General features: G+C 47.7%; 1 protein-coding gene and 1 long non-coding RNA gene across 2 annotated transcripts in view; both read left to right on the forward strand.

Annotated features, from left to right (window-relative positions):
* LOC146754516 (uncharacterized) overlaps positions 1-21,256 on the forward strand; it is a 375,770-nt gene that overhangs the window by 206,033 nt on the left and 148,481 nt on the right. The gene's annotated exons all lie outside the window — the stretch shown is intronic.
* Positions 1,923-4,895, forward strand: LOC146754519 (olfactory receptor 14J1-like). The gene is made up of 2 exons (XM_085527468.1): positions 1,923-2,617; positions 4,673-4,895. Exons 1-2 carry the CDS (start codon positions 1,923-1,925, stop codon positions 4,893-4,895), a joined length of 918 nt encoding a protein of 305 aa, XP_085383594.1.

The following is a 21,256-nucleotide window of genomic DNA, read 5'->3' on the forward strand; positions in this document are numbered from 1 at the left end:
GTTGACGTAGCAACACGGACACTCCTAGGGCATGGCTCTCCTGAAGGCCCTGTGCTGCTCTTGCAGCTGCGAGTGAACTCACCAGACAGCCGGTGCTATCCCTTCTCTGGCCCTCAGCTGATGCCCAGGAAGGAGGTCTCTATCTCAGGGATTTCCCACACGGTTTACAAACACTGGCACACATCAGGAGCAGCCCAGGCACCTTGGACATTACACAGTGTCTGTGTGTGAGCAACTGCCTCCAAGGTGAAGGACTGAGGACTCAGAGCAAGAGCTCACATGCAGGCAACTCCTTTTGCACTTCTGAACTGAACCAGAGGAATCCCAGCTCCTGTGGGTGTGTAGGGTGCGGAATCCCATTTCAGCACCAGGATTTCTGTCAAGGGATGAGACTCCTGCACTGCCTCAGCTGGATCACTGTCCTGCACAGGGAAAGACCAAACCTCCCCGTCCTTGTCTGGTTGCCCTTTGTACTTCATCAAACGAACTCGATTAGTGCTTGCTATATGTCTCCAATCAGTCACTGACCACTGGACATGTGGTGGTTAATTGAGCGGATTTCAAAGCACAGTCATGATGCCATTTTTTTTCAGAAGCTGTTGGCCATGAGGACCCAGGGACGTGTCAGGGGAGATGAGTGGGAAGGATAAAAATGGCATCATCTGCTGCTTGCTTGTCTGGGCCCCTGGGACACAGGGAGCTCATAAAAGTGGGCAGAGATATAGAGAGACAGCTGTGCTGAGGAGCAGCTCTTGTGCACAGCACAGCCTTCAGGTGACAGGAGGAGAGGAGAGAAATTGGACTGAGATTACAAGATATGTACTGTGTGAGCGTGCTGTGAGATCACTGCAGGAGCATTGCTCACAGACCATGACACGATAAGTCTCTCTGCAGACCATGAGCTGCTTTTCATAGAGGTCTAACAATCTGGGACACCCCATAGCAGATATGGATGCAGGCACTGCATGTTTCTTTACTGTGGAACAATACCTCTGCTCCAACTGAGGGCTTCCGTGCTGCAGTATGAAAGCACAGCCCTGAGGGCTGCATGTCCCAGCACGGCTGCAGGCTGTGCAGCCGGGGCTGCAGGCGGGTGCCCAGGGCTGTCCTGCAGAGCAGGGTCCCTGCTGTGCCCCAGGGGCTGTGTGCCGGGTATGGGACTCTGCCGCCTGCCAGGCTCAGCACTCAGCCTGCCCGGGGAGTTGCCCAGGGTGCTGACGGAGACGTGTGGTGTGGGGGGAAGGAGTCCCCCGGCAGGGCTTGTGCTGCCACAGCTGCTGTCTGAGGCAGAGGATCACAGCTCCATTGCACAACAGTATGTTTTTAAGGGTGCTTTGCAAGAGGAGAGCCAAGGCAGGGATTTTCCATTTCCTGTTCTGAGCGAAGGCAAAAAGGATTGGGGGCCGAAATCTAAAAGTGTATGTCTAATTTAAACACATCTCTGAAATGAGCAAATGTTTCGTCAATCCATCGTTTGTTCTCTGAACAGTCAGAGAGCAAGTTGAAAACACAGGTTGTGCTTTCAGCCTCTCCTTAATAAAAGGAAACAATCAGTTTAACTTATTGGATTCTGCAGATATTAATAGTTGATTCCTCCTGTAAACAGGCAGATTTCTCTAAGAGAAACTGAAGTGCACAGATGCTGGGTCTGGGGTCTCAAAGAACAGCTGCAGTAAAGTGGAATATATCCAGGATGCTGGGATGTGATTAGGAAATGAGAAATAAGTAAGATCTCCTTTATCTTCTACTCCTTAAGGGATGGTGAAATTCATGAAAATAAATACAAGTTCTGGAGTTAAATGAACATTTTCTTAAGGGAAAGAAAAATATTATAGTATAGCAGAAGGAGTGTCTCTGAGAATGGTCTGGACTTGTCATTATCTTCTGCACTCTGAACAGGACTCCAAGACCAGGAACAACAGATGTCCAACAGCAGCTCCATCAGCGAGTTACTCCTGCTGCCTTTGGCAGACACGCGGCAACTGCAGCTCCTGCACTTCTGGCTCTTCCTGGGCATCTACGTGGCTACTCTCCTGGGCAATGGCCTCATCAGCACAGCCGTAGCCTGCGACCGCCGCCTGCACACCCCCATGTACTTCTTCCTCCTCAACCTGGCCCTCCTCGACCTGGGCTGCATCTCCACCACTCTCCCCAAAGCCTTGGCTAACGTCCTCTGGGGCACCAGAGCCATCTCCTACGCAGGATGTGCTGCACAGCTCTTTTTCTTTTCCTTCTACTTGTCAGCAGAGTACTCCCTTCTCGCCATCATGTCCTATGACCGCTACATTGCCATCTGCAAGCCCCTGCACTACAAGACCTTGATGGACAGCAGAGCTTGTGCCACAATAGCAGCAGCTGCCTGGGGCACTGGGGTTCTCCATTCCCTGCTGCACACTGCCAGTACATTTTCACTGCCTCTCTGCCATGGAAATGTTGTCAGCCAGTTTTTCTGTGAAATCCCCCAAATCCTCAAGCTATCTTGCTCGGAATCAAATCTCAGGGAAATTGCATTTCTCATTTTTAGTGCCAGTTTAGCTTTTCGGTGCTTTGTTTTCATAGTTGTGTCCTATGTGCAGATCTTCAAGGCTGTGCTGAGGATGCCCTCTGAGCAGGGATGGCACAAAGCCTTCTCCACATGCCTCCCTTACATGGCCGTGGTCTCCCTCTTTCTCAGCACCGCTGTTTTTGCCTACCTGAAGCCCCTCTCCATGTCCTCCCCACTCCTGGATCTGACATTGGCATCTCTGTATGCAGTGGCTCCTCCGACACTGAACCCGATTATCTACAGCATGCGGAACAGGGAGATCAAGCACGCTCTCAGGAAGGTGTTGCAGTTTGTAGTATTCCAGCTTCAATAAAGCACATCTTCCTCACATGATTTCCAGTGATGGCTCTTTATATTTTATGCATCTGTGATTGATTGTGTGTGATATAGCAACCCACAAAAAATGTTATTGAACTTATAAATAAAAATTTATTTCACTTCTTTCCTACCTACTTTCCATTTTCTTTCTCCAAGATCTCATGTAAACATGGAACCAGATTCACTGAATAGATTAAGAGGTACCTAAAAAGCTTTCAAAGTAGACTTTTCCTTAGCTCTTCTCAACCTTGTTTGGGTCTGGGGAGGTACAGCCGCAGATAGCAGCACAACATGCTCTTTTCTTTCCTGCTCTCTTTACAATGCCTCTCTTTACAAGTCCTCTCATTTGTTCTGGCCTGAAAGTCTTGTGTGTCTCATAACAGTCGTTTTTTCTCTACAGCAGCACTCTGGGGCTGCAGTCAGTAGCCAGCAATACGAACGGCTGCTTCAGAGCAGGTCTCCTTGCTGGCACTGCCATAACAAGAGGGCCCCTTCAGAGCAGGACCAGAGAATTGGAGGCCTCTTCCACAGCCAGTGTAAGGAATATACCTCAGGAGCTGCTCCCTGAGAAGACCTTGAGATCTTTTTGTGCTCTTCACTGAGTGACTGGGACAGACTCAAGACAGGACTCAAGATGGGGACAGACTCAATGTTGTGATTTAAATTATACGCATTGTGGTAAAAAGAGAAAGTATAACAATTATGAGAAATACATTTATACATATAAAATATATATTATATTACTACATATATACAACATATTCATTTGCAAACACATATGCATAGATAATAATTTATATGCATATCTTTTTGCAAGTCCAAGACCTTTTGCAGGGGTTTTAACAGCCACAGGGTTCACTGTAGGAACTGGAGAGGCTGTTGGGCTGTTGCCGGAGTTGGAGCAAATGCAGAGCTAATTGCCAGAGCTGGAATCACCACAGGACCTGGGACTGAAGTTGGAGCAGCCACTGGGCTCATTGCAGGTGTTGGAGAGACCACAGGGCTGTACCTCCTGGAACAGTGCATCTTCCTTGGGAGGCATTTGTTTCATTTTCTTATAGCAATACTTGGAACAGCTACTGGACCTGTAGCAGGAGTGAATGCAGAGCTCATTATGAGGGTGGAATGACAGCGGGATCTTTCCCAGAGCTTGGAGCAACTGCAGGATGTGTAGCAAAACCTTGGAGCTGCTGCAGTGTCTGTGTCAGGAGTTGCAGAGGCTGCAGCACTGTCAGCAGATCCAGCTCTCTGGATCTGGTACATTGCAGTCATGTGTGTCTCTTTAGGATTACCAGGACCACAGCAGACCTGCCCCAAATATTCTGCCTGTTTCTCAGGATCCTGCAGTTGCTTGGAGATGAAGTTCCAAAGCCCTGGGTGTTCCCACCGCTCCAGGCAGCTGCCCAGTCTTTCCCACACCCCCAGCCATGCAGAGCCTTCTCACCTTGGGGCAGATCTCTCAGTGATATTCCTGAATGATATTTTAACCTCAGACATAACCTGAAACACATTAATGACACGTAGCATTGGGAGCGTGCTGGTTTGGGCATCCCACAGTCAAAATCCTCAGGAGCTATTGGAACAAGCTCCACCAATAGGGAAACAATAATCATTATGGCCTGCAATTCTCCAGCTCCCACAAATCCCTGTGTTATCTCGCTCTGGACAGATGTGCTGTTAACTCAAGCCTTGGAGCCCCACATCGGGCACCAAAATGATGGTGGTTGTTGAACCCAACAGGTGTCTCAGCAGCACATAGTGCTTTGTGCACTGCCCCATTCCCAGTGGAGGAATGCCCTCTGAGCAGAGTCGGCACAAAGCCTTCTCCACATGCCTCCCTCACCTGGCTGTGGTCTCCCTGTTTGTCAGCACTGGCTTTTTTGCCTACCTGAAGCTCCCCTCCATTTCCTCCCCAGTCCTTGATATGACAGTGGCACTTGTGTATGCAGTGGTTCCTCCAACACTGAACCCTATTATCTACAGCATGAGGAACAGGGAGATCAAGCACACTCTCAGGAAGGTGTTGCAATAAGCACTATTGCAGTGCAATCCAAGAGGATTGGAATCAGAAATCTAAAAGGGGCAATAAGAGTTTTGAGAATTTTTCGTCAATCAATTGCTTGTTTTGTGAACAATCACACATGATGTGCTTCCATTCTCCCCTTTCTTTAAGGATGGAACCAATTGTAATCATCATCATTTTCTGTAGGCATGTATAATTCACTTTTCATACAAACAGACAGCATTATCTGACTGAAACTGAATGCCACTGAAGCTGGGGTAGGGAGCTCTAAGGGCAGTTGGGGTAAAGATATGAGACATGAAACAGAAGGAAAATATCCAGGTAGAAGGGATAAGAAAAGAAGAGGAAGGTTAAAGCTCCATATGCTGCTTCTGCTTAAGGAATCCTGAAATACATGAAATTTAATGCAAGTAATGGTGCTAAATCTACACTCTTGTAGGAGAATGAAAACATTTCATATTATAGCAGGAAGAGTTTGTCTGAGAATGGTCTGGACTTGTCATTATCTTCTGCACTCTGAACAGGACTCCAAGCCCAACAACAGCAGATGCCCAACAGCAGCTCCATCAGCGAGTTCCTCCTGCTGCCTTTGGCAGACACGCAGCAGCTGCAGCTCCTGATCTTCTGGCTCTTCCTGGGCATCTACCTGGCTTCCCTCCTGGGCAACGGCCTCATCAACACAGCTGTAGCCTGTGACCGCCGCTTGCACACCCCCATGTACTTCTTCCTCCTCAACATGGCCCTCCTTGACCTGGGCAGCATCTCCACCACTCTCCCCAAAGCCATGGCCAACATCCTCTGGGACACCAGGGCCATCTCCTAAGCAGGATGTGCTGCACAGCTTTTTTTTCTATCTCTTCTTCATGTCAGCAGAGTATTCCTTTCTCACCATCATGTCCTATGACCGCTACGTTGCCATCTGCAAGCCCCTGAACTACGGGACCTTGATGGACAGCAGAGCTTGTGCCACCATGGCAGCAGCTGCCTGGGGCACTGGGGTTCTCAATTCCCTGCTGCACACTCTCAGTACATTTTCACTGCCTCTCTGCCAAGGCAGTGTAGTGAACCAGTTTTTCTGTGAAATCCCCCAGATCCTCAAGCTCTCCTGCTCAGCCACCTAACTCAGGGAAGTTGTGTTTATCTTTTTCAGTGCCAGTTTAGTATTTGGCTGCTTTGTTTTCATAGTGGTGTCCTATGTGCAGATCTTCATGGCTGTGCTGAGGATTCCCTCTGAGCAGGGATGGCACAAAGCCTTCTCCACGTGCCTCCCTCACCTGGCCGTGGTCTCCATGTTTCTCAGCACTGGCTTTTTTGCCTACCTGAAGCCCCCCTCCATTTCCTCCCCACTCCTGGATCTGACAGTGGCACTTGTGTATGCAGTGGTTCCTCCAACACTGAACCCTATTATCTACAGCATGAGGAACAGGGAGATCAAGCACACTCTCAGGAAGGTGTTGCAATAAACACTATTGCAGCTTCCATAAAGTGCATATCTTCCTCACATGATTCCCTGTGATAGTTCTTTATCTTTCATGTATATCTGATGGTTTGATTTTCTGTGATACAGGAATCTGCAGAAAAATGTTGAAAATTATTTCACATTTTTTCCTAACTACTTTCTATTTTTGCTCTCCAAGAGCTCATGTAAACATTGATCCAGATTACCTGGAAAGGTTAAGTGATAAATAAATGCTTTCTAAATAGACTTTTCTTATTCTCTTCTTATCTTCCTCCCTTGTTTGGGTCTGGGGGAGGTACAGCCACAGACAGCAGCACAACACGCTCTTTTCATTCCTGCTCTCTTTACACTGCCACAGTGCTCTCAGGACCATTCATTTGTGGAAACCTGAAGGTCTTGTGTGTCTGACAACAGTCCTGTGGTCTCTACAGCAACACTCCGGGGCTGCAGTCAGTAGCCAGCAATATGAACAGCTGTGTCAGTGCTGGTCTCCTTGTTGGCACTGTTGTAATAAGATGGCCTTTTCAGAGCAGGACCAAAGAACTGGAGGCCTCTTCCTAATCTGGTGTAAGGAATATACCACAGGAACTGCTCCCTGAGAAGACCTCAGGATCTCCTGGTGCTCTTCTCTGCGTGAACCATTTCAGATTCAAGAGTCCCATGGAGATCTGTAAGGGAATCAGGGCAGTGCTGTGGTTTAGGATTTACCAGGTTAAAGCTATTTACGAAGACAGAGAAACAGAAAAGGATAATAATTATGACATATGCATATATACATATATGATATATATAGTATACTTTCACATACATATCATATAGGCAGTTGTAAACATACGCATCGTTAATAATAGATATGCGTATCTATGGAATCACCACAGGAATCGCCTTGGGGCAGATCTCTCAGTGACGCAATTGAATAATTTTTTGATCTGAGACATAACCTGAAACACATTAACGACACATAGCAACATAGCAATGGGGGCGTGCTGGTTTAAGCATCCCCTGGATAGTCAAAATCCTCAGGAGCTATTGTAACTAGCTCTGGAGCTCCAGGGAAAGAAGAAGAAGAAGTGAGAGGGAGGCTGAGGGTCTTGCCCCACTCTCACTGTATGCACCTTTGAGATACTGGAAGAGAGCGATAAGATCTCCCCTCAGCCTCCTTTTTCCCAGACTAAACAGCCCCAGCTCCCTCAGCCTCACCTCATAGGGTTGATTTTCAAGCCCTTCACAAGTCCCGTTGCCCTTCTCTGGACCTTCTCCAGTACCTCTGAAGAGTGAGCAAAGCCTCAAAATGGTGGTAAGGTAACACTTTGCTATAGAAAGGGAAAGGGGAACTTCACAGAAACCAAGACAAAGGGTAACTGTAGATAGTTTACATTTAAAAGGGCAGGGAAAAGGGGAATTACAGACACTTAGTCAAAAGAAAACCAGAGAAGAGAGCAATAAAGATAAGAAGAAACTGTCCGGAGACCTCTGACAAGAAGAAGGATTAGATACCCCCGGGCAAGATGATGCTGACATGGGAGAACGATAGCAGCAGATAACACCAAGAAGAAAACAGAAGAAGAATTTCACCCCAAAACAACGGCAAATCCAATTCCCCGCCCTTCGCCCTTCGGACCTAGTTTAAAACCTTTTAATCAATCAGTGCAGGAGCATTTCAGATGGGGTCATGGAGGAGGCAGACTGCCATTCTTGGCGTGGCCATTTTCCCAGGAGGGCATGGTAGGAGGGCTTTGTCCCGTCCGGTTCAACCAACACTTGTATCCACCCAGCAGAAGGCTATGCCCTTTTTGTCCCACTTGACCTCTGCATGGAGCTTACAGTTGGCAGTGACATGGCTGAGAAGCTCTGGGCATGGAAAAAGGGACAGGGAAGTAATGTACCTAACTTCCTCCCTGTATACCTTAGCAACTTCCTTGTAATCTCCCCAAGTATCCTGTCCCTTCTTCCAGATAACGTAAATTCTCTTTTTCTTCCTGAGTCTCAACAATTGTTCCCAGTTCGTCTACACTGGTCTTCTTCCCCTATGGCTCACGCTATGGCATTCAGGGACAGCCTGATCTTGTGCCTTTAAGATTTCCATCTTGAGGAGTGTCCAGGCTTCCTGTACCCCTTTACCCATAAGGAGCGACTCCCAAGGGACCCATGCTACAAATGTCCTGAACAGGTCAAAGTCCGCCCTCTAGAAGTTCAAGATAGTAGTTTTGCTAGTCACCCTTCTGACATCTCCAAGAATAGAGAATTCTACCATTTCATGGCCACTCTGCCCAAGACAGTCCCCAACCTTCTCAACTCCTACCAGTCCTTCACTGTTAGTGAAGAGCAAGTCTAGCAAGGAACCATCCCTGGTAGGCCTTCATACCAGCTGCGTAAGGAAGCTGTCTTCCATACAATCATAGTATCATAGTATCATAGTCTTGTGCGGGTTGGAAGGGACCTTAGAGATCATCGAGTCCAACCCCCGGGATTCGAGCCTCTGTGTAGCAGAGTGGCACTTCTACCACTTGCGCCACAGGGGGATTCGAACCCAGGGTCTCCAGTGTTGCAAAGTGGTGTCCTTAACCACTGCGCCACCGGAGGCACACAATCTAGAAACCTCTTGGACTGCTTCCTCTGCTCATTATTATATTCCCAGCATATATCAGGGAAGTTGAAGTCTCCCAAGAAAATGAGTGCTGGCGATCGTGTGACTTCAGTAAGCTGCTCATAGAATGCCTCACCCATCAATTCATCTTCATTAGGCGGTCTATAAGAGACATTTAGCAAGATGTCACACCTACAGGACTTTCCCCTGATCCTTACAAACATGCACTTGTCTTAATGGTTCTGAAGCCCAAGCTCTTCAACATCAAAACTCTCTTTAATATAAAGGGCCACACCACCACCCTTCCTTCCTCATCTATCCCTTCTGAAGAGCTTTTAACCATCCATCACAGCACTCCAGTCATGGCAGTGGGCACACCATGGGTCGGTAATAGCGACTGGGTCACGGGTGGCCAGATGCACAGTTGCTTCCAGCTCCTCCTGCGTGTCGCCCAAGCTGTGTGCGTTGGTGTAGATGCACTTCAGCTGAGGCATCTGCCTCTCTCCCAGCTCAAGCAGCATTCCCCTAGGCTCATCTCTGGTGAGCTCTGTTTTGTCCCCTCCCCCATCGTAGCTAGTTTAAAGCTCTTTCGTTATGCCCCACTAACTTCTGTGCTAGGATTCATTTCCCCCTTTGAGACAGTTGGGTTCCATTCATGGATAACAGGCCATGGGCCAAGTAAACTGCCCTGTGATCAAGGAATCCGAAGTTTCTGGCTCAGTACCAACCTCTGAGACAATTGTTCATTGCTCTGCTTTCCAAGCCTGCTCCGTGTCCCTCACTGCCCCTGAAGGTATAGAACAAAAAATCACTTGATCTCCCGTTGTGTGAACTAAATGGCCTAAATTCCTGAAATATCTTTTCATAGTTTGTATGCTTCTCTAAGAAATTTCATCACTGCCCACCTAAACTATGAGTAGTGGAAAATAATCAGTGGACCTAACCAGCATTGGAAGTTTCCTCATTATGTCCCTGACCTGAAGCCAGGAAGGCAGCAGACTTTTTTACGGCTTGGGTCCAGTCTGCGTATGGGGCCCTCTATTCCTCTGAGAAGGGAGTCACCCACCACGACCACCCTTCTTTCTTTCATGGCAGAGGAAGTCACAAGGCTTGGTAGTGACTGCCTTGCCTTAGGCTCCCTCCTAGGCAGATCCTCCATTGCCTCCCCATTCTTATCTCCTTCAGTTTTCAAAGTCTCAAACCTGTTGCTTAGAGGGAGCAGGGGTAGAGTGCTAGGAAGAAAGGGGACCCTGTGACGTCAAGTTGGGACACTCTTCCAGCCCTCCTCATCAGTCAGGTCTGTCCGACTGTGACAGGGCAGGGAGTCAACCACTTTTCTAGCGGTATCTGCCTAGCAGCCTTCCCTAGGGGATGCCAGCAATTCACTCCACCAGCCCATCTCCTGATCAAACACACTAATGGTAAATTGTGAGTACAACCTTGAGTAAAACATGAGTTCACGTAGGGAAAATTATGAGTAGAAACCTGGACTGACGTGAGGGTAAAACCAGAGTAAACCCAGAATACCATCCATCAGGCATGTATAGCCTCTAAGGGCAACTTTTTCCAGTGTTGCTGTGTAAAATATAGGTTCCTCACATCTAACCTATGTCTCCCCTTTTTAATTTAAATCCATTTCCATTAGTCCTGTTATCATCAGACCATCCCATCTTTACTCTAGGGTTAGGCATCTCATCCTCAGATGGAAAATGTGGGGCTGAATTGGGATCAGTTCCTCAAAGAACCACGAGAGCTGGGAGTTCACCTAGCTGATTTCAGATGTGCACAGTGAGGTGTCTGTGTGTGAGTCCCTCATCCGAATTCTTGGTCCTTATTCAGCAGGGACTGCATTGCTCATACACAGAATCTCAGTGATGCCCAAGGTGCCTGGGGTGATCCTAGTTGTGTGCTAGTGCTTGCAAACTGTGAGGGAAAAGCTCTGAGATAGACACCTCCTTCTGGAGCATCAGCAGAGGGCCAGAATGGAGGTATTCTTGGCCATCCTAAATACCACCACAGCCCCATGCTTAGGGCACCCAGTGTGTCTTTTGCACCTGTCCCCATGAAGTACGTAGTGATATTCAGCTTACCGAAAGGATGAGCTCAGAACAGAAGTGGCAGATTTTCCTCTCTGCTCCATCTGTGGCATAGTCTGGATTTCAAGGCATTGCAAAGCTATCAACGTTCTTGCACTGACAACACTTTAGTATGCTCTGGGCTCGCATTTCAATGGCATCTAATAATTCTAGGGTCATACCAGTTGACAGGAAGCTGGCAAATGTTGTCTCCTCGTAAGGAAGAGCAAGAAAGATGACATGGGCAACTATGGACCTGTCAGTCTCACTCCAGTGCCTGGTAAAATTATGGAGAAAATGATGGTGGGAGTTATGGAAAAACAGCTGAAGGACAATTCTGTCATTGGTCACAGACAACACAAGATACAGTGGGGAAGGTCCTATTTAATTTCAGGTCTTTTTATGACACCTTTATCCATTGAGCTGAACAAGGGAAGGCAGTTGATGTAATCCTTGAGGATTTCAGTAGAGCTTTTGATACTATTTCTCCAGCACCCTTCTGCACAGAAATTCCTGCATATGGCTAGACAGAAAGAGAACCTGGTGTGTTTTAATACAAGAAGAAGTCTACAGAGCAGCAGCCATGGATTGAGATAAGGAGTTCACAGATCAGCAGCTATGGAGCAGGATAAATTGCATGAGAACCAAGGACATCTCTAGGAAAAGAATGAATGGGTCATGGCTTTGAAGGGGGGTTATAGGGCTGTTATTGCAGTAGCTTTCCTCCAATTAGCGTGTGTGATTTTTGGACGCCCTTGTCTGTCTCCTATAATAGCATGGCTTTTTGGGCAATAAATTGATGCAGCTATATGTAACCATTTTGGTGTTTGTCTTTTTGTCCCAGCACGCTGACATTTTGCTATTCAGGTTCACCAGCAGTGGTGGGTGAGAAGTTGGCCAGTAGTTCTGTTCCAAAGGATTATAGTCAGTGGGTTCCATCAGGCTGGTAGATCGTCACTGTCAGAGTTCCCCAGGGTTCCATTTTAGGGCCACTTTCCTTTCATGTTTATGCAGATGACTTGCATGCAGGACTAGAAGAAGTTCTGAGCAAGTCTGCTGATGAGACCAGATGATGAGGTGCTGTTGCCTCCACTGAGGGTGGAGAGGACTTGCAGAGAGATGTGGACAAGTCAGAGAAGTGGGTACCAGTTGGTACTAAGCACCAAGTGCATAACGCATAACAAGAGCAAGTGCTTGATTGTGCACCTGGGTATGGGCAACACTGGACATACACACTGACTGGATATGGGACACATGAGAGAGGTCTGACTGAAAAGGATTGGGGGTCATTGTCAACATAAAATTTTAAGTGAGGCAGCAGTGTGCCCAGGCAGCCAGGAAGGCCAACGGTCCCCTAGAGTGCATCAGGCAATTTATTGCCAGCTGGGTGAGGGAAAGGGTTGTCCCTCTTTGCTCTGCATTGCTACAGTCTCACCTGGAACACTGGGTGCACTTCTGGGCAATACAGAATATAAAGGACATCGAACTATGGGAGAGTGTGCACAGGAGGGCTCTGGAACTCAGAGATCTGAAGTTGAGAGTTTCATTGGGATTGACTGCTTGTTCAGACTGGGCCCTTCTCACACACCACATCCTGCGATGAGACGCAGGGCGCATGTGGGATATGAACTTAACAGCATCCTTGCACCACCATGCAGAGCCTGGGATCTTCCGTTCCCATGTCTTTCACTTAACATCATATAGACTTCCAACACACTGCCCCAGGAAGTGCCCTGAGCCAAATGAGAGACAGGATCTCCCTACCTCTGGTCTTGCAATCAGGGCTTGACCTGTCTGCTTCATAAGGCAAAGGAGAAGATTCTTAGCATGCTAGTGCCTTTGCTTGACTGTAGTCATGGCTTCCAATTATCTGCTCTAACTAGTGCTTTAGGAAGCTTACTTGGTAATGGCACTCACAGGGCCGATTAATACTCCAAAAAATTTCACTGTTACTTCTGCCTTTGTCTTGTTAAGCACTTTGTGAAAACTTCTCTCTGCACTGGAGTTTGATGGACTCAGCAGCAAATGCGCCCTGGGACCCATTCTAACATAAAGAGCATCTTGTGCCTTGTGCCTTCCTGTTATCTATTTCAGGTTATCAGAACTTATTCAGCAAAATGCAGAGATATCTGGAGAGAGCTTAAAGAGAAAGAATCCAGCTAAGTAAAAGTAAAAGTCTATTTTGAAACATTTTTAGGTATCTTATAACATATTCGGCGAATCTGGTTCCATGTTTACATGAGCTCTTGGAGTGAGAAAATGGAAATTAGGTAGGAAAGAATTTAAATACATTTTTATTTATAAGTTAAATAACTTTTTTTTTTGAACATTCCTATATCTCACATAATCAAACAGATGAAGATGCATAAAATATAAAGAACCATCACTGGGAATCCTACGAGGAAGTTGTGCATTTTATGGAAATTGGAATATTGTGTATTGCAACACATTCCTGAGAGCGTGCTTGATCTCCCTGTTCCTCATACTGTAGATTATAAGGTTCAGTGTTAGAGGAACCACTGCATACTGAAGTGCCACTGTCAGATCCAGGAGTGTGAAGGAAGTGGACGGGGGCTTCAGGTAGGCAAAAAAAGCAGTGATGAGAAACAGAAAGGCCATGGCCAGGTGAGGGAGGTACGTGGAGAAAGTTTTGTGCCGTCCCTGCTCAGAGGGCATCCTCAGCACAGCCATGAAGATCTGCACATAGGACACAACTATGAAAACAAAGCAAGCAAAGAATGAACTGGCACTAAAAATGAGAAACACAACTTCCCTGAGATTTGATTCTGAGCAGGAGAGCTTGAGGATCTGGGGGATTTCACAGAAAAACTGACTGACAACATTGCCTTGGCAGAGAGGCAGTGAAAACGTACTGGCAGTGTGCAGCAGGGAATGGAGAACCCCAGTGCCCCAGGCAGCTGCTGCTATTGTGGCACAGGCTCTGCTGTCCATCAAGGTCTTGTAGTGCAGGGGCTTGCAGATGGCAATGTAGCGGTCATAGGACATGATGGCGAGAAAGGAATACTCTGCTGAGAGGAAAAAGAGAAAGAAAAAGAGCTGTGCAGCACATCCTCCATAGGAGATGGCCCTGGTGTCCCAGAGGGTGTTGGGCATGGCTTTGGAGAGAGTGCTGGAGATGCAGCCTGGGTCGCGGAGGGCCAGGTTGAGGAGGAAGAAGTACATGGGGGTGTGCAGGCGGCAGTCGCAGGCTATGGCTGTGCTGATGAGGCCATTGCCCAGGAGGGAAGCCAGGTAGATACCCAGGAAGAGCCAGAAGTGCAGGAGCTGCAGTTGCTGCGTGTCTGCCAATGGCAGCAAGAGGAACTCGCTGATGTAGCTGCTGTTGGGCATCTGCTGTTGTTGGGCTTGGAGTCCTGTTCAGAGTGCAGAAGATAATGACAAGTCCAGACCATTCTCAGAGACACTCCTCCTGCTATATTATGAAATGTTTTCATTCTCCTACAACAGTGTACACTTAGCACCATTACTTGCATTTCATTTCATATCGTTCAGCATTCCTTAAGCAAAAGCTGCACATGGAACTTTAACCTTCCTCTTCTTTTCTTATCCCGCCTCCCTGGATATTTTCATGTGTTTCATGTCTCATATCTTTACCCCAGCTGCTCTTAGAGCCCCAACCACAGCCTCTGGGCTATTCAGTTTCAGTTAGAAAAAGCTGCCTGTTTGAAGGATAAGTGAATTATTCATGCCTACAGAAAATAATGATAATTACAACTGGTTCCAACTTCTGAGAAAGGGGGGTCTGGAAGCACATCATGTGTGACTGTTTACAAAACAAGCAATTGATTGATGAAAAATTCTCAGATCCCTGATAGCTCCTTTTAGATTTCTGTTTCCAATCCTCTTTTCCTCAGAACAGGAAATGGAAACCTCCTGCTGTGGCTCTCCTCTTGCAAAGCACCCTTACAAACACTCCGTTTTGCAGTGAAGCTGTGATCCCCCTGCCCCAGGCAGCAGCTGTGGCAGCACATGCCCTGACGGGGGGCTCCTTCCCCCCCCACGTCTCCCCGCAGTGCCCTAGGCAGCTCCCCGAGCAGGCTGAGTGCTGAGCCTGGCAGGCGGCAGAGTCCCAAACCCGGAACACAGCCCCTGGGTCACAGCAGGGACCCTGCTTTGCAGGACAGCCCTGGGCACCCGCCTGCAACCCCTACTGCACAACCTGCAGTCGTGCTGGGACAAGCAGCCCTCAGGGCTGTGCTCTGACGCTGCAGCACAGAAGCCCTCAGCTGGAGCAGAAGGCTTTTTCCACTGTAAAGAAACATGCAGTGCCTGAAGCCAGATCTGCTATTGGATGTCCCAGATTTAGTTAACCCTCTATGAATAGCATCTGCATTACCTACTGCAGGGGTCTTACTGTGTCATGATCAGTGAGCAATGTTCCTGCAGTGAGCTCACAGCCCGCTCACACTGCACACATCCTGTAAGCTCTCTCCAATTTCTCTCTTCTTTTTCTGTCACCTTCAGGCTGTGCTGTGCACAAGAGATGCTCCTGGGCACAGCTGTCTCTCTACTGCACCATCCACTTTTATGAGCTCCCTGTGTCCCAGGAGCATGGCCCAGATCAACAGCAGATGATTTCATTTTTATCCTTCCCACTCATCTCCCCTGAGACGTGCCTGTGTCCTCATGGCCATCAGCTACTGAGAGGCAACAGTATCATAACTGTTCTTTGAAATCTGCTCCATTATCCTCCAGTCAATTTTTAACATGGATCCTACCAGAGAGTTTTTGATGAAACAAAAAGTGCACCCAGAGAAGGATAAGGAGGGTTGGACTTGCCCTGTGCAGGGCAGTGATCCAGAGGAGACAGTGCAGGTAACTCATCCCCAGATAGAAATCAAGGGGCTGAAATGGAATGCAGCTCCCCACAGACGCAAAGGAGCTGGGATTTCTCTGGTTCAGCTCAGATGTTCACAAGTAGTTTTACTGTGCTGCTTTAATACCTTCTATAAACAGAACTATAAACAAATAAACAGTAAATATCTGCTGGATTCTTTCTCTATATGCTCTCTCCAAATATCTCTCCAATTTGCTGAACAAGTTCTGAAAACCTGAAATAGATAACAGGAAGGCACAATGCACAAGAGGTTCTTTAGGTTATAATGGACCCCAGGGCGCATTTGCTTCTGAGTCCGTCAACCTCCAGTGCAAAGAGAAGTTTGCACAAAGAACTCAGCAAGACAAAGTCAGAAGTAACAGTGAAGTTTCTTGGAGTACTCATGGGCCCATTGAGGGCCATTAGCAAGCAAGCTTCCCAAGGCACTAGTTAGAGCAGATAATTGGAAGCCATGTCTACAGTCAGGCAAAGACACTGGCATGGTGGCTCTGATGCTAAGAAAATCCTTCTTTGTCTTAAGAAGCAAACAGGACAAGCCCTGATTCCCAGACCCTTGGCAGGGAGATCTTGTCTCTCATGTTGGCTCAGGGCCCTTCCTGGGGCAGTGGAATGGAGGTCTGTATGATGTTAAATGAAAGACATGGGGACAGAAGATGCCAGGCTCTGCATGGGGTGAGAGAACGCTGTCAAGTTCGTGTCCCATGTGTGTCCTGTGTCTCATAGCAGGATGTGAGATGTGAGAAGGGCCCCATCTGAACAAGCAGTCAATCACAGTGAAACTCTGAACTTCAGATCTCTGAGTTCCAGTGCCCTCCTGTGCACACTCTCCCATAGTTTGTTGCACTTTATCTTCTGCGGTGCCCAGAAGTGCACCCAGTGTTCCAGGTGAGGCTGTATCAATGCAGAGCAGACAGGGACGACCCTTTCCCTCACCCAGCTGGCAATAACTTGCTTGATGCACTCCAGGGGAGCGTTGGCCTTCCTGGCAACTGTCATGACCCTTAACTTACTTAGATGCAATTGAAATGAGAGCCCAGATCATACTAAGATGTCATCATTGAAAGAACGTAGGTGTGCCATAGCTTTGAAATGCCTTGAACTCCAGAGTATGCCAGAGATGGAGCAGAGCATAAGATTTGCCTCTTCTGTAGTGAGCTCATCCATTTGGTAAGCAGTATAACACTACATGCTACATGGGGACAGTGTCTGTGCTCTGCACTGCTTGCAGGGGAATGGAGCGGGGGGTTGCTCTCATGTCAGTGCAGATAAACTCACTTTCTCTTTAACCCTTTTTCCTCTGTAAACGATTCCACTATTTGTACCCTCAGATAAACTTCCACATTCCCTCAACTACACCTCCATATGCCAATGACAATTAAGCTTTCTTATACCATCAAAACAGTTTGTCAAACAATACAGTTCTTCAGTTCCCATAAACACCCTTAATACCATATATCTTTCTATTAACAGTTTGTATTCTTCAGTTATAAACACCTTGCCACAGAACCAGCAATGATTGACCCCCCCTCCCTCTCACACTTCCTCACAGGCAGAACCATAGTATTACATAAATGTGTTGACACTCATTAAATAGGATAATATAAAAGGCTTTTCAAATTATGTTAAGAATAAAATGAAGACTGTGAGACTGTGGGTCCCTACTAAGTGAGGGGGTGTTCTGGTAATGGGGGATGTTGAGATGGTGGAGATACTGAAGGCCTACTTTGCTTCTGTCTTCAGTGTAAAAGCTCTCCATCAGGAATCCCAGACCCTGGAGCTTAGTGAGAGGGTCTGGGGAATGGAGGACTTGTCTTTAGTCAAGTTAGAGTTGGTCCATGAGCGCCTAGGCCACAACGATGTTCAGAAATCCATGGGACCTGATGGGGTGCATCCATGCGTGCTGAGGGAGCTGGCAGAGATGACTGCAGAACCACTCTCTATCATCTTTGAGAGGTCTTGGAGAATGGGGGAGGTGCCTGAAGACTGGAGGATAGCCAGCGTCAATCCTGTCTTCAAAAAAGTGCATGAAAGAAGATCCGGGTAATTACAGGCCAGGGAGCCTCACCTCTGTCCCTGGAAAGGCGATGGAACAGCTTGTGCTGAATGCCATCTTCAGACAGTTGGAAGAAAAGGAGGTTATCAGGAGTTGTCAGCATGGGTTTACCAAGTGCAGGTCATGTGTGACCAACCTGGTAGCCTTCTATAACATTGTCTCTGGCTTGGTAGATGGGGGGAGAGTGGTTGATGTTGTCTGCCTTGATTTCAGGAAGGCATTTGATACTCTCTCTCACAATGTCCTTATAACAAAGACAAGGAAATGTGGGAAAGATAAGTGAACAGTGAGGTGGGTTGAGAACTGTCTGACTGACAGAGCACAGAGGGTTGTCGTTGTCAAAGCAGAGTCCAGTTGGAGACCTGTAAGTAGCGGTGTTCCCCAGGGGTTGGTGCTGAGTCTGGTCTTGTTCAACTTCTTCATCAGTGACCTTGACAAGGGGATAGTGGCCACCCTCAGCAAGTTTGCTGATGATAGGAAGTTGGGAGGATTGGTTGACATGCCTGAAGGCTGTGCTGCCATTCAGCGAGACCTGGTGTCACGGGTTACTTAGATTTACCTATGCCCATGACAGGAGAAAGCCACCCCGTGCCCCCCCATCCCCCCAACCCCCCCCAGGCCCGGAAAGGAGGGGGAAAAGGGGAATGGGATAAAAACAGGGGCAATCTAGGGAGGAAAAACTTTTTTTACTAAATATGATATCGAAATACAAGATAACACAATATAATATAGTTGAGGCTAACAAATTGAACAAAACAGAGAGAGAGAGTCCCCAAAAACCGAGAAGCCTACTGTGAACTCTAGGCAACACGGCTGGAATGCTTCCCACTCTCCGAGAAGTTCGAGAGAAGAAGGAGAGCACTCCAGCCTGGGAACGAGATTATAAAGCGTCCCGGTCCCGTGACTTATCACTACCCCTGTTGTTCTCTGGGATATGTAGTCTTCTTCTGTGGACTGCACATTCAATAGAAGTATCCATACTTTACATGATGTTATGATGTGGAATACTGATAGCAAAATTACAAAATTACAAAACCATGACACCTGGACAGGCTGGATAGATGTGCAGCAAGAAACCGGATGAGGTTTAACGAAAGCAAGTGTAGAGTGTAGCACTTTGGAAGGAATAATTGCATACACCAGGACAGTTTGGGGGATGAGATGATGGAGAGGAGCTCTGCAGAGAGGGACCTGGGTGTTCTGATGTCAGAGTGTGGAAACATGAGCAGGGGAAATGAACAGAAACTGGAGCATAGGAAGTTCCACACGAATTTGTGCGAGAACTTCTTTATGGTAAGGGTGATGGAGCACTGGCGCAGGCTGCCCAAGGAGGCTGTGTTGTCTCCTTCTCTGGAGATATTCAAGACCCGCCTGGACACCCACCTGTGTGCCTACCTGGTGTTCCCCAGGGGTCTGTGCTGGGGCCTGTCCTCTTCAACATTTTTATTGATGACCTTGATGAGGGCACTGAGTGCATCCTATGTAGGTTTGCTGATTTCACCAAATTGCCTGGGAGTGTGGACCTGTCTGGCATTAGCAAGGACCTACTGAAGGATCTGGACAGGCTGGAGAGCTAGGCTGAAGCCAGTGGGATGAGGTTCACCAAGACCAAATGCCACGTCCTGAACTTTGGGACCTGGAATGGACTGCCAAGGGTGGGGGTGGATTCACCGACCCTGGAGGTGTACCAGGAATCATTGGACATCGTGTTGAGGGCCATGGATTAGTGGGAGCTATTGGTGATAGGTGAACAGTTGGACTGGATGATCTTTTACGTCTTTTCTAACCTTGGTGATTCTATGATTCTATGATATCCTGTCCCTATCTGTGTGCTCCTTTTTGTTTTAGCTAACACTCTCTGAGAGGCCTTACCACATGTCAGGAATTAGTCACTGACCACTTGAAATCTGGTGTTAAATTCAACAGATTTCAAAGCACAGTCATGATGCTGTTGTCTTTCAGGAGCTGTTGACCATGATGATGCAGGGAAATCTCAGGGGAGACGAGTGGGATGGATAAAAATGACACCCACTATTGCTCAGCTGGGTCGGGCTCCCGGAACACAGGGAGCTCATAAGAGTGGGCAGAGATGTAGAGAGACAGCTGTGCCCAGGAGCAGTTCTTGTGCACAGCACAGCCTGCAGGTGACAGAAGGAGAGGAGAGAAATTGGAGTGAGCTTACAAGATATGTAGTGTGTGAGCGGGCTGCGAGCTCTCTGAAGGAGCATTGCTCACAGACCACGACACTGTAAGTCTCATGCAGTAGGCAATGCAGCTGCTTTTAATAGAGGGTTAACTAAATCTGAGACATTCCATAGCAGATATGGATGCAGGTAATGCAAGTTTCTTTACAGTGGAAAAAGTCTTCTGCTCCAGCTGAGGGCTTCTGTGCTGCAGCATAACAGCTGGAGGGGGGGAGCTGGGTGTCCCAGCACGGCTGCAGGCTGTGCAGCCGGGGCTGCAGGCGGGTGCCCAGGGCTGTTCTGCAGAGCAGGGTCCCTGCTGTGCCCCAGGGGCTGTGTGCTGCGTATGGGACTCTGCCGCCTGCCAGGCTCAGCACTCAGCCTGCCCGGGGAGCTGCCCAGGGGAAGGAGTCCCCCGGCAGGACTTGTGCCGTCACAGCTGATGCCGAGGGCAGGGGAACAAGGCTCCACTGCACAACAGTATGCTTGTGAGGGTGCGTTGCTTGAGGAGATCCAAGGCAGGTGGTTTCCTTTTCCTGTTTTGAGGTAAAGAGGATTGGAATCAGAAATCTAAAAGGGGCAATAAGAGTTTTGAGAATTTTTCGTCAATCAATTGCTTGTTTTGTGAACAATCACACATGATGTGCTTCCATTCTCCCCTTTCTTTAAGGATGGAACCAATTGTAATCATCATCATTTTCTGTAGGCATGTATAATTCACTTTTCATACAAACAGACAGCATTATCTGACTGAAACTGAATGCCACTGAAGCTGGGGTAGGGAGCTCTAAGGGCAGTTGGGGTAAAGATATGAGACATGAAACAGAAGGAAAATATCCAGGTAGAAGGGATAAGAAAAGAAGAGGAAGGTTAAAGCTCCATATGCTGCTTCTGCTTAAGGAATCCTGAAATACATGAAATTTAATGCAAGTAATGGTGCTAAATCTACACTCTTGTAGGAGAATGAAAACATTTCATATTATAGCAGGAAGAGTTTGTCTGAGAATGGTCTGGACTTGTCATTATCTTCTGCACTCTGAACAGGACTCCAAGCCCAACAACAGCAGATGCCCAACAGCAGCTCCATCAGCGAGTTCCTCCTGCTGCCTTTGGCAGACACGCGGCAGCTGCAGCTCCTGATCTTCTGGCTCTTCC

The sequence above is a fragment of the Coturnix japonica genome, chromosome W, assembly GCF_054131305.1.
Source record: "Coturnix japonica strain WE chromosome W, WE-NBRP24, whole genome shotgun sequence".
Lineage (NCBI taxonomy): Eukaryota > Metazoa > Chordata > Aves > Galliformes > Phasianidae > Coturnix > Coturnix japonica.